The 12,563-nt window shown below is 34.1% G+C and overlaps 1 protein-coding gene across 1 annotated transcript in view; it reads left to right on the top strand.

Annotated features, from left to right (window-relative positions):
* The window catches only part of Shark (SH2 ankyrin repeat kinase), a 66,801-nt gene extending 54,695 nt beyond the window's left edge, over positions 1-12,106 (top strand). Inside the window, exon 16 of the mRNA XM_081756610.1 lies at positions 587-12,106. Within this exon, the coding sequence (XP_081612736.1) occupies positions 587-784 (198 nt within the window). The 3' untranslated portion in view covers positions 785-12,106. The remainder of the gene's footprint in view (positions 1-586) is intronic.
* Positions 12,107-12,563: the final 457 nt, after the last annotated feature.

Here is a 12,563-nt window from a genome sequence, read left to right on the forward strand (position 1 = left end):
GTGAATGGTCTACTATCAGTAGAGCAATATTTCAGTGTTAGTCCAGAAACTTTTGGAAATACCCTTGTATGGGGAAATATTTTATATATTTCCTTCGAAAATGAACAGAGATTTTAATATTTTGACTTTACTGACTTTTTTTTCACATAGTAGAATGTAAAATTAATAACCTGCACATTCCAGTAAAATTGATAATCTGCACACAATCTGACAGCATTAAATATAGTGGATGTCAATTGTATATGATTAATAGAGAAAACAACCGACTGTGTAGCATACTGGTTAACGTATCCAGAGACCTGGGTTCGGTTTGAGGCTCAGTCATGCAGTGGGCGATGTATTATATAGTGTTGCCAGGTACAAGAGTAGTATGGTCCTAACGTATCTACAGTTTAAAAGTTCTCCTGAGTAAGTCGGTCAAATGCTTATGGCCAATTAAAATCAGCGGAAGATCATGCGGACACACTGTATGTTATAGAAATACCTTTTTCTGTATTATATGTTTTTATGTTACATACGTATGTCTTCCATTCTTATTTTACCGGATAATAATCTCAGCACATTGATGAATAACACATATTTACAGGTAATTAAATTAGTGGAGCACGGCGATCGTCTCCAAAGACCCGCCAGATGTCCGGATTCTGTCTACAGGATAATGGAACAGTGTTGGTCATACCATCCGAGAGATAGACCGACGTTCAGTGAGCTTATGGAGCATTTTATGTCTGATCCAGAGTATATAAATATCAAAGAACTCGTCCAGGAAAAGGATTTGACATAATTTTTTCCTTGTTATGTATATATGTTCAATTTGTTTATATTTACTTGTGTTTAAGCGCGTGTGTGATAATGTGTTTATATCTAAGAGAGTGCATATGTTGGAAGATCTTTTAAAATGTAACAAAAGAGTACTATGTGAGACAAATAGTATTGTTATACTTGTGTCGCTTTCAGAGGTTGCTTTTTTAAAGGTTTTAAAGGCTTTTCACTATGCTGCTTCAACTTTTTAAAGATGCTTCAACTTCTGTAACTTTAACTTTTTAAAGGTGCTAAACGTCTGTAGCATTTTGAAGCTGCTTAAACTTCAACTTTTTAAAGTACGTGGAGAGAGTATTTAAAGTGGAATTGCTTTGGAAGGCAGATGTTTTTATGTTAATAAACAATGCAAGTATTTTCAAAACTTTATTGCAAGGCCAGACATAACGTTGACATCATTTGATTAAGTATTTTTAAAAAAAAATGCTCAGATCTTAAGTCCTGATCGTTTATTAATATTTTTTCCTATTGGGAATGTCGAAAACTTCATCAAGAGTATTACCTTCACAATGTCGTGTATTCATAATTTTAATGTAGGTGCCATGTATAATATCTTTACATTTCTTCACTATTGTAACTTTCATTTCATGATTAGTTAAAATAGTTATGAAAACTGGATGACAGTGACACAGTATCAGGATGCTCTATGTAATATCAATCTTTCCCTTATCTCTTCTTGACACATTGTCGACGAACCGTTTGAGGCTTGAAAGCTAATCATTAAGTCGAGCGTTAGCCGGTATTTGTATTTTTCTTCATAAGTCTGTCCGTCGATTCCACGATAACTCCCGTGAAATTTGCTAGTGACCTCCTTCAACTTGTAGGAATAACCTTGTTGTTTGGGGTACCAATCCATCAAATAAGAAGCGTAAAAGGAGATGAAATCCATCCCGTCTTGCAAGTTTGCACATGCATATGCAAGAGAATTTTCTAGTATAAATTACGTACACATTTTTGGATTATGACAAAATCCGATGTATATTTTCTTTATGACATTGGAAAAATCCCCACAAAAATCTGCCAAGAATGAAAATGTAAATTTACCCTCCCCCTCCTTTCAATTTCGAAAATAAGTTCCACGATAATTTTCGTTAAAATATGTTAGTGAAGGATCTTATTACATATACTGCAAAGAGTAACTGTTAATAGGCTGCTGTAATTGCTCTCGTGTCGTTATAAATATATACTTTCGTTTTAATCAATTTACATTTATAGTGTTCAGTTATATTTCCCCTTGTTCATACTTTTGACAGTATTCCAAATTTTTAAGGTATTGTATATAACTCCTGTGCCTTTTTTTAGTTCTTACAACACAATGTGTGGTAAAATTATCACTACATTCGATATGTTAGTGCTTAGTATTTGATCTTCGAAGCATATAACGTCGTAATTAATTTGAAGATTTACTCCAGGACTACAAATAATATTTCATTAAATTAACTAAACTGATCTTTCGCTAAATAGGATTTCGTAAGCGCAAGAAAAATGCACATAAAATTGAGTTTTCCTTTTATATTCTGAATTCGCAGCAAAAATAAAATAGGATAGAGCTAGTGAACACACTCAAAATAGTTTTAAAATTAAAAAGAAATAGGAACCGAAGAGTCTTAATGTGTCATTATGTTTTCCTTAAAATTAAGAAAGAAACAAGAGTCCAAGAATTGTAATGTTTCATTGAGTCTTCCTTAAAATTGAGAAAAACAGTAGTTCAAGAATTGTAATATTTCATTAGGTCTTCCTTAAAATTAAGAAAGGAGCAGGGTCCGAGAATCTTAATGTTTCATTATGTCTTCCTTAGATTAAGAAAAATAACTGGTGCCCTAGAACGTTAATGTTTCATTAGATCTTCCCTAAAATCATGGTTGATGGGCCAACATTAGTTGCAGTTATTTTATCATATAAAATTAGATGTATGTCGATATAAAAGGTTTCCTTTAACCAAAATAATAAGCCAGTAATTTCATAGAAAAGAACAGAAGTTCCTTGTAAACAACGTTTTAAAAGTATAAATGGCTAGATATATATTTTAATATGTTTATTTTTACTTCGTACATTAATTATAGAAGTACCTGTATTTACAAATTGTACCTGGTGGCGCTAAAGAAGTTGGAATCGTCTTTTTAAATAAAGTTGTGTGTTTTCTGTTTAATAGAAACAAGTTCTTCAATATCTTAAGTGCAAAGCCTTTAAACTTGCTCGGTGTTGGTTTTACATATTTATGTGCCATAACATTTTTAAATTCGATGTGTCGAGTCTTGTCATGTGACATATACAAGTGTAATAGTTATGAGTAGATGTTGTTTGCGTATTGTTTGTTTTCATGTTGGGACCAAAGGGTTAGCATGAAGTTAACTACTTGGAGCATCAATTGTTTTCGACTTCTTTATCAACTTACTTACTTACGCTGTTAGTGTTTGCTAGATATTCCATATTCAAAGTTAATTATTCTCCCCATTGTAATGTCTTATTTCTGAAACGAAGAACTATTTGGTGAGGAGAAATACTTGGTAGAAATTACTATTACTTTAAAATGAATGTTTTTACAGTAACCCCACGACTTACGTCGGTTCGCAGTTCGGCAAGAAATCTCGAAAATTGTAACTGCTAGTGTGTATGAGTATGTTTGCGGCTTTGATATTCATTGCAGTATGCAACGATGTAATATATATTATTCTGTATAAAAAAATATAAACTTTATATGTATATATCTTGTATGTATATTTTCATACTTTTATACTTCAGATCTCCTTCCTGGCTAAGCGGTTAGCGTACACGCCTTTGCCGTGAGAGACCCGGGTTCGATTCCCAGTGGGAGAGCACGTTCGAATTCCACGTTAATCAGTAGGTCCACATCTCATATAGCCTCGCTGCTAAACGATACGTTAAACTCAAAATCAACTCAACAATTATACTGCATATCCGAGTAAATACTGCTGCATGATGTTTCAACTACAAAATAACTAGTTGGAATGTTCGTTCTTCGCACGGAAAGAATAACGTTTATGCAAAAATTTGAAAGTAAAAAACAGTAGGATAAATAGCGAAGTATATGAATCCATTTATACGCATTTCAATGAAAATTTAACCCGTTTTGTAGGCAACCAATGTTGTTTTAAAGTACGAAGTGTTGTCTAATCTGTTAGGGGCTTGTTTTCACACCATATGTTAGCATTGCAATGCTGTTGCTAGGAGCATTTTCTCCCTCTAGGGAATTTTATCGGGAAAAGAATGTAAAAATCTAAATTAGGGCATGATTCAATCATGTACCGAAAATAATCAAACTTGGCGCAGCGGTCTAGAAGTCGTCATTGCATTCATTTTTATCTATATAGATACAGTGTAAATTATATACAAATATTATATTTATATGTATAATGATAATAATGAACTTTAGTTTCTTATCAAATTACATTTCAGCAATTTATGAATTCAACTTGCGTAAAATTCAAGTTACGTAAGGTCCACAAATCCAGTACTTGTGAACGCTACAACCCATCGGAGTATAGTGTTTGGATCTGGGACTGTACCTTGACATTAAACTTTCGACGAATTGAACCATGACCACAGAATCATTCTTTTAAAAGAACTGCTCGACCGCGAACTCATAATGTTCCATAGCGACTGAAGCAGCTTTGTCTGAGGTGTCCACCAACAGTCGCACAACATGAATATTCCTACTCATCGCCGAGTACTAGCGGTTTAAAAAACATTCATTTCCTCTGCTTCACCCTGTATAATGTCTTGTTTCGGTAACGGGTAGGCTTCAAAGTGTTTTTTTTTTTTTTGGGGGGGGGGTACCAGGGTGATAATGTCTTGTCAAAAGCCAGTTTCTGTCCGCTTTCTTATCTCTAGCTACAGCAAAGATGTTAAAAGTACAATTTAAAGACACTCGCACTCACATTGTTTTCTAATATTTTACTGCTTTCCTTAATGTACTGCCCGGAACATGTTTTTGAGTCTTTTTGCACTTAAAATGTATAACAGCTTTACTTTTCTCAGTTGTATAAAGAAAATATTGACTACAAGTACATTGCCAGTGTATATTTGTTATTCCAGTGTCTCACATTGTACTCAGTTTTGAGAATAGTTTTATCGTGTATGCTAGTTTAGTATAAATATATGTGCTTCTTTATATGTTCATTGGTGACGTAGAATTTATCTAGTAATTAGGAAGGCCTTTCGTCTGATGTCTAGTTAATGCGTTGTATATTTGCTAAGTCAGTAATATTTCATTTTTTATATTAAGAGGACAATACGTGCTGCATAATATGGTGATAGTTCTGTTCTGTTTGTAAAAATACTTTTTTCTATTCATATGGTATTTTTTCTTTTTTTTTTTTAAAAAAAAAAAACAGTGTTTTCCGATAAGTAATTTATTTCTTGTGCACACTTAAAAGAGGAAAACAAAATGATTCGTTACTTGATTGTTCGAAGAGAAGTCAAAAAAGTAAGGAGACTTGAGAAAAGGTACATTTATTTTAATGGTAGAAAATTGAAACATACATTATTTTTCTACATAATCTCCTTGCACTTCAACACACTTTTCCCAACGTTTCAGAAGTTTTTTTGATTCCGTCGGAAAAGAGTTTTTCGGTGTTTTTACCTGTAACCAATTTTGTACCGCATTAATGACTAACTGATTGTTGACGTTTAAACTTCTTAACTTCTGATGATGATGCGTGTTTCTAATCCATGCTCACAGCCTTATTTTCCGGTTCGTGATGATGATGTACCCAAGTTCCTCAATCACTGACGTCGATGGCCTTCCCAAGCTCTCGTCCTCACCCCGATAAACAGCTGTCACCATACTGCGCTTGCATTCAACCAGGGTTGGCAAAAACCATGGTTTTTATTGAAAAAAAAAAGGGTTTTTTGGTTTAAACTTTTTTTTTTTTTTTTTGTTTAAACCAGATTTTTTTTGGTTTCAATAATTTACTCTATGTGTTTATATTAGATATGGACAGAAATTATTTTATTTCGCCTTGGTGTTATTATGCAACAACAATATGCTGTAAGGGGTCACATAAGCTTAAAGCGGAATCCAAACCGCTTCTCGGCTTACATCCAAGAGAAATTGTACATTTGGACACAAAACCGGGACTAATTGGTCACAAATGCGATTGCCGACTCATTCACAAAGGACTCCTGATAAAAATACGTTGTACTGATCTTTACACAGGCCTACTTGTTAATATGATTGTCAAGAGTCATTTCAGAAGGACAAAAAGATAAACAGTTACACAAGTAAAAACGTTATACCAGAATTATATATAAATCGGGAAACTCCCGCCTTAGCCATTGGGAAAATGCTGTTATTACTTTAAATGTATTTGTATGTAAAATTTTAAGGTCAACGTATTATAATCACTACGCTAAAACTGAGGTATTAAATTACAAATTTGGTATGTAGATATCATTCAATAAAATTAAAACAAAGTCAAATCCAAGTTGATGTTGGAAGCTACGTAGGCAGTTGATAAATTTTGCCAATTTCTGTCAATATATTTAAGCAACCTTGGCTTCTTTATAAAACAACAGGCATTCATCCAAGTAGAAATATATAATTTGATTTCATTTCGTATGTTTAGGCTTAACATCCTTATGAAATACCAAAGCTATCACGGAGATGACTTTCGCTTAAAGGGACACCTCGAATCGCTACTTGGTTTACACTTGAAAGATGGGTTGTAGTTCGACCGGAAATTGAACACGAGACCTCTTGATTAAAAGGTGAAAAGTAGATGAACGTAATGCGGATGGTTTGATATGTGGAAACGTCACCATGAAGTTCATACAATGTAAAGCTTTTGTTTGTTTGTTTGTTTAAACCACCTTGGTTTAAACCAACCAACCCTGCATTCAACAAATAATTTCCGCAGATTTAACACCTTACGCAAACAAAAAGCGAATGACTGCCCTCATTTCCTCCTTGGTGCAGATTGACAATGGAGCTGCCATGTTAAACGATCTGCTACACTCACTGACTAACGCGGGAATAAAAGTGACGCGTTGCATAGAAGTATTGCAGACGTCACTAATTCAGCGCTGGATACTAATAGTGTTACCAATCCTTAGTGCGAGAAATTACAAAAATCCCTTTACTTTTTAACTTCTCTTCGTAAAATGATAAGCTTTATTATAACATTTTCGTTAGCTTGTATTAAGAATCTCTATCAAAAAGAACAAAACATTCAAGAGCACAGAAATGGTTTAACGATCCAGTGATAGTAAATACAAGTATATCAGCAACAGAACAGAACTTGTTTCCGAGCCATACAAATTGTACGAAATGTAATTAATAATTCCCCGCCAGTAAAGTACGAACTGTAAATATCATCTTTTTTTACAAAATAAAAAATAAAAAATAAAAATGTGGATTTGTTGAATAAATTGTAGTAATTTCATCTTGTCATGTGGCATAAAGTGTATGGAGTATTTTTTACCAATTTTAAGGTAATTTTATAGGCCTACTTAAAATATTTTACATTAATTTTTAAAAGTTTTGGGTGTTTAGAGTAAGGACCGAAAAAATGTGATTTTGGGAGAGAAATTTGTAGGATCACCATTGTTCTGCAGGATTTTCCTTAATAGGGCTGTCATGAATAGAATGAAATAATAAGTTATGTAAATCTGTTGTAAGTACAGTGTCCAGCAAAAGTACCTGCTTGTTATATATGAGTGTGTTTTCAACTGTGTACCTGCGTCACTTCGTTGCAGGCAGTAATTTGAATCAGTCGCTGTGTGTTGTGTTCGCATACTACATAACAGTGTTCCAATCCACTTGGCTGTTGTTTTCAAGGCTGTAGTAAAAGATTATGGCTACAAGGAGATTCAGCACCCACCCTATAGCCTACAAGAAGATTCAGCACTTACCTAATATCCTATAAGGAGATTCAGCACCCACCCTATAGCCTACAAGGAGATTCAGCACTCACCCTGTAGCCTACAAGGGGATTCAGCACTTACCTAATATCGTATAAGGAGATTCACCACCCACCCTGTAGTTTACATGGAGATTTAGCACCCACCCTATAGCCTACAAGGAGATTCAGCACTCACCCTAGAGCCTAGATTTCATCACCATCATAGGTATTCTACCATTATTGGCAGGTCACTTACCACAACTGAGAAGCTTCCATGGTCCACAGTCTTGAGCTAAACTCTTTGTCTTCATATACGATTTTTCTGTTTTGATATCATCCATTGTAGTCTTCTTCCTCCTCTCCCTCTATTGCCTGCCACCATACTCTCTAGCACACCCCTTATAAGACAATTTCTTCTTAACCAATATCGCAACCAACTTCTCTTCCTCTTCTCAATAATATCTAAAATTGTTCTTTTTCTCTCCTATCATTTTTTAACACCCTGTCATTCGTTTTCTACTCGACCCATCTAATTCTCTTCATTCTTCTCCACACCCACTTTTCGAATACCTCCAGATGTTTTTCATCATTTTTGCGTAATGTTCATGTTTCTGACCCATCCAGTATAATACTTCACACGAAGCCTAGATTTAACACTTTTTATTTCCTGAATGTAGTTGAGTTTTGAATTTTGCATCCCTATGCAGCACATAGGTTATGAAAAACGGGATCTACTATCTCCGGGGCTTAAATCCGGTGCAGTTGGCGGGTGTGCAGTCCCCTACAGTATAAGCCGTTCCCCTCCACCCTGCCTCTCATATCTTTCATTTTGCTTAAAGATTCCTCTAAATTTAGAAAGTAAATTATCTAACAGTAATCCAATGCAATGGTGGTCCTTAATTACCTGGTTTCGAAAATTACATCTTTACTTACAAAATTAATTCATATTGAAAATTCTCAATTTCTCTTTCGGAATCTTAATGTTCTTCTCTTGACTATTGTTTTTGTATTACTTGTGTACAAATATATATCTTGGACATTCTGAATAAAATCATTGTATAATAATCCCACGATGCAACAAACGCTGTAAATATTGACTCTGATACTGTTGCATTAAGACAAAGACTTATAAGCTCAGATTTTTTAAAAAAATATATTTTTCTGTTCGAAAGACGAATTATAACGTTAAGCATTAACATGTTTCTAGTGTAATTATGTGTATTTTAGATTTAAAATTAGTGTTTTAAAAGAACTGAAAGCATATCATAGAATTATGTTAGCCAAAGAGAGCATGAAAGTAGCCGTAGTATTATGTTAACACAAGCTTGTACTGTGATTTGTAAGGGCCTTGATCTGTGGGCTGTGCATATGTAGTAGCTATCTAATACTCTCTTTGGATTTATACTTACGTACATAAATACATATACAGGGTAATTCGAGTTGACATTGCTGACATCAAATAAAAGCAAAATGTTGTAGGGATTTAGAAATATCCAGTTTACAGGTCAGTGTGGAAGACCGTGGGCTGCAGTCTGTTGGTTTTATCTTACTTATTAGTTAAGGAAAGATATCTGTAGAATTAAGTAATAACCTAATAAGTGAAGAAATGCTGTAGGCAGTGGGCGTTAGGAGATATTTTCATATCTTCATAGAGATCATTAGTGTTGGGGAAACGTACCTTAAATGTCGTTCATGGTACACAGGTCAAAACTAAATGCAGCAATAAGATTTCTTAACGATAGCCGAATATGTTGAGGTTGGATCAGAGCCTTTGCTTGGATTTTTATGCCAGATATTGTACACCCAGTAGAGTTTGAACCGAAGGCGAGCGTGCTAACCGTGAGACAGCAGAAGAACCCATCAGCATAAATAAATTCTGCAGATAACGATGTCCCTGTTATGCTATTTAACTTGACGTTAGTGCATCCATTCAGTTTAAAGTTATTACTTTCTAAACTAGAATATTCTAGACCACTACTTTCAGACGAAGCTGTTTTCGACCTATTGTTCTTACTTTTTTTTTTTTTTTTTTTTTTTTTTTGCCAAGTGTCTGAAACGTATCACATTACGAATCACCTTGTATATGTTAAAATATGTAATTTTATATGTATTCATGATAAATTGTACTTTCCATAGTTTTTATTGTTCATGTTTTCTTGCAAAGTTTGTAATTGATATACTTGCCATATATAGGTATATGTACATATAAGCTTTGTGCTGGTTAGAACTTTAGTTGATATTCAATATATATATACAGTAGCGGAGCAAGAATTCGTTTCGGGAAGGGAAGGGTTAATTGATTTGTATCCTATTAACTTAATGGGCCTTAACCTCTTGCGTTCCAGTAATATCCATGTGGATGTCATGAAAACGTATCCTTTATTAAGGGTGTATTAATTCTAGAGATGATGAAATTTTTTAGTGGAAGAAAAGGCACTAGTTAGTTCTTTTTCTCATGAGATGACAGCACCTTACTGACAGAAAAAAAGAATGTTTTGTCTCCGTAGATGGCAGGCGTCAGAGAGCATTCAATTACGACACACACGTGTTTGTTTTAACGATAAACAATTGGCAACTTCGAGATCGGAAAAAAGAAAAAGAAAAAGACTTGCCTTTGATCTCCGGTCAGTGTTGCCAACCTGAAGAAGCATAAAACCCCTTCAAAACATCAAAATTTCCCTTTTTCAGTACAAATGTTCCACATTGCAAATAAATCTTTTTATCTGTAATTTGAATGCTCTTCTCGCGCGTGCACAATAACTGTGCCCTATATAACGGTTCACACAGTTTTTTAACAGAAAATTAAAACCTGGTATTACAGCACGCACATAGGGAAATTATACACCTGGAACGCAAGGGGTTAAGTAGGAAGGACCGCCTTTTGGTACACTACTGTTTTTGTATATGTAAATTGTAGCATCAGAAACTACGTAGGAATTTTTCAAGTTCTCAGTAGTTATATATATTGACGGTTGCGTGTTTCTGTATGTGTGTGTTTTGTAAATACAGAGAAAGTTTATTTTATAGTAAATATAATAAGAGTTCCTTAATTATTGTTAATAAAAATAAAAACATATCATTTATCCGTTACAGTATCAGATATAAACTATTAAAAGAAATAATTTTGTAAGCTGAGAAGTTTTTATAAAATGTTGGCTATGAAAGAGAGTTTACCATTTGAATTACATAAGAACTAGTTCACGTTTAGTTTTTGCATCATATTTTGTATGTATATATTCAGTCTCATAGTTTCTGAATGTACTGACAACGAACATGAACGTGTCATCCGAATCTAGCCCAGTCCATTCGATAAACATAATAAAGATATGATCATGCACAAAAGATTGGGTGCTATGTACAACAGAGTAAGTCCCTGGGGCCCATTTATTTGTTAGTATAAAGAAAATCGTAGACTTACAGTGACAGCTATTGCGTCAACACTGTTCATTGGAAAGCTTTGGTTTATAGTTCAATCTCTTCAGCTTGAAACAAGCTTTCCAGATGTGCTATGTATTGGGACCCATAACATACTTGAATAGGAAAATAATTGGGAGAATGTCGGGAATATTCCCTCTAAAGATACATTTGGATTGTGTGCTTTTACCCGGGGCCACTCCAGAGGGGGTAAAAGTTGATGAGAGGCATTTTTGGAGGGAATTTTCCCGACATTCTACCAATTTTCCCTGTTCAAGTACGTTATGGGTCCCAATACATAGCACCTCTGGAAAGGTTGTTTCATGCTGAAGAGAATGAACTATAAACCAAGACTTTCCAATGAACAGTGTTGATGGAATAGCTATTTCACTGTGAGTGTAGGATTTTCTTTCTCGTACTAACAGGGTTAATGGGCCCCAGGGACTTACTCCGTTGTCCATGGCATCTAATTATTTGTGCATGAACATATCTTTGTTATGATTATCGAATGGACTAAATTTGATTCGGATGTCCGGATGACACGTTCATGTCCGTTCCTTGTGAGTAATTTCAGAAGAAAAGGATAAAGAAAACCAATGTCCGAGGACTGACACCTGATATCTCTGTATGTATGTGTGAATAATTTTGGCCATATATCACATTGTGTTTGTAGTGGTTAAGTGTATATTATTTGTTAGTTTTTTTTTTGTATAATAGAATGTACGTGTGTTGCGTGTTCATAGGTCCAGTATTTTTATATATAGTTATATCTATAAATTTTTATTTGGATTCAGTTGTTTCCCGTACATTAAAAGTGAAATTAATATAACAATAAATAAAAGGAAATTATTTCTTTTATCGAATCATGTTACAATAATTGTTAAAGCGTAAAGTGGGCATTAAAATTGTTTGTATTGAAAACTAGGGTAATTTTAGTTTTCGTAATAAAGAAAAGAAAGAAAAATGCCATTTTCATATTGTTAATTTTATTAAAAGTATTTTGAATGCAATCACTTCGTTTATAGTTATCATTTAAGAAACCGTAATTATTCCTATGTATGCAGAATAGCTGTGCTACCATCTGCCTTTCGTAAGTGGTAGTCATTTTGTGTTATTTTAACACATTTTTTTGCTGTGTAGAAATACCGTGTGTCCACAAAAACACTATCTGATTTGAACTGATTGTATGTACAATCCAAACTTTTTGCAGTTAGTTTGTAAGTAATGTGTCAGAATGTGTACTAACTCAAAATATTTTTGTTTCTTCCCTACAAATAGTAACATTTACTCATTTTTCCGCTACTGGGCAGTAAATTCAAGATGGCGCTCTCCAATCAGCAATGCAGCTGATGTGTGTTAGAATTCCACACAACAAAGAGTATTGTGTGTGTTCAACTTGCGTTCATGTGGAACCACCTTCAAACAATTCAGTTTTGAAGTAATACAAGGATTTCGTCGAAGAAGTGT

Source organism: Thermobia domestica, chromosome 4, assembly GCF_964235325.1.
Source record: "Thermobia domestica chromosome 4, izTheDome1.hap1.1, whole genome shotgun sequence".
NCBI classification, from domain to species: domain Eukaryota; kingdom Metazoa; phylum Arthropoda; class Insecta; order Zygentoma; family Lepismatidae; genus Thermobia; species Thermobia domestica.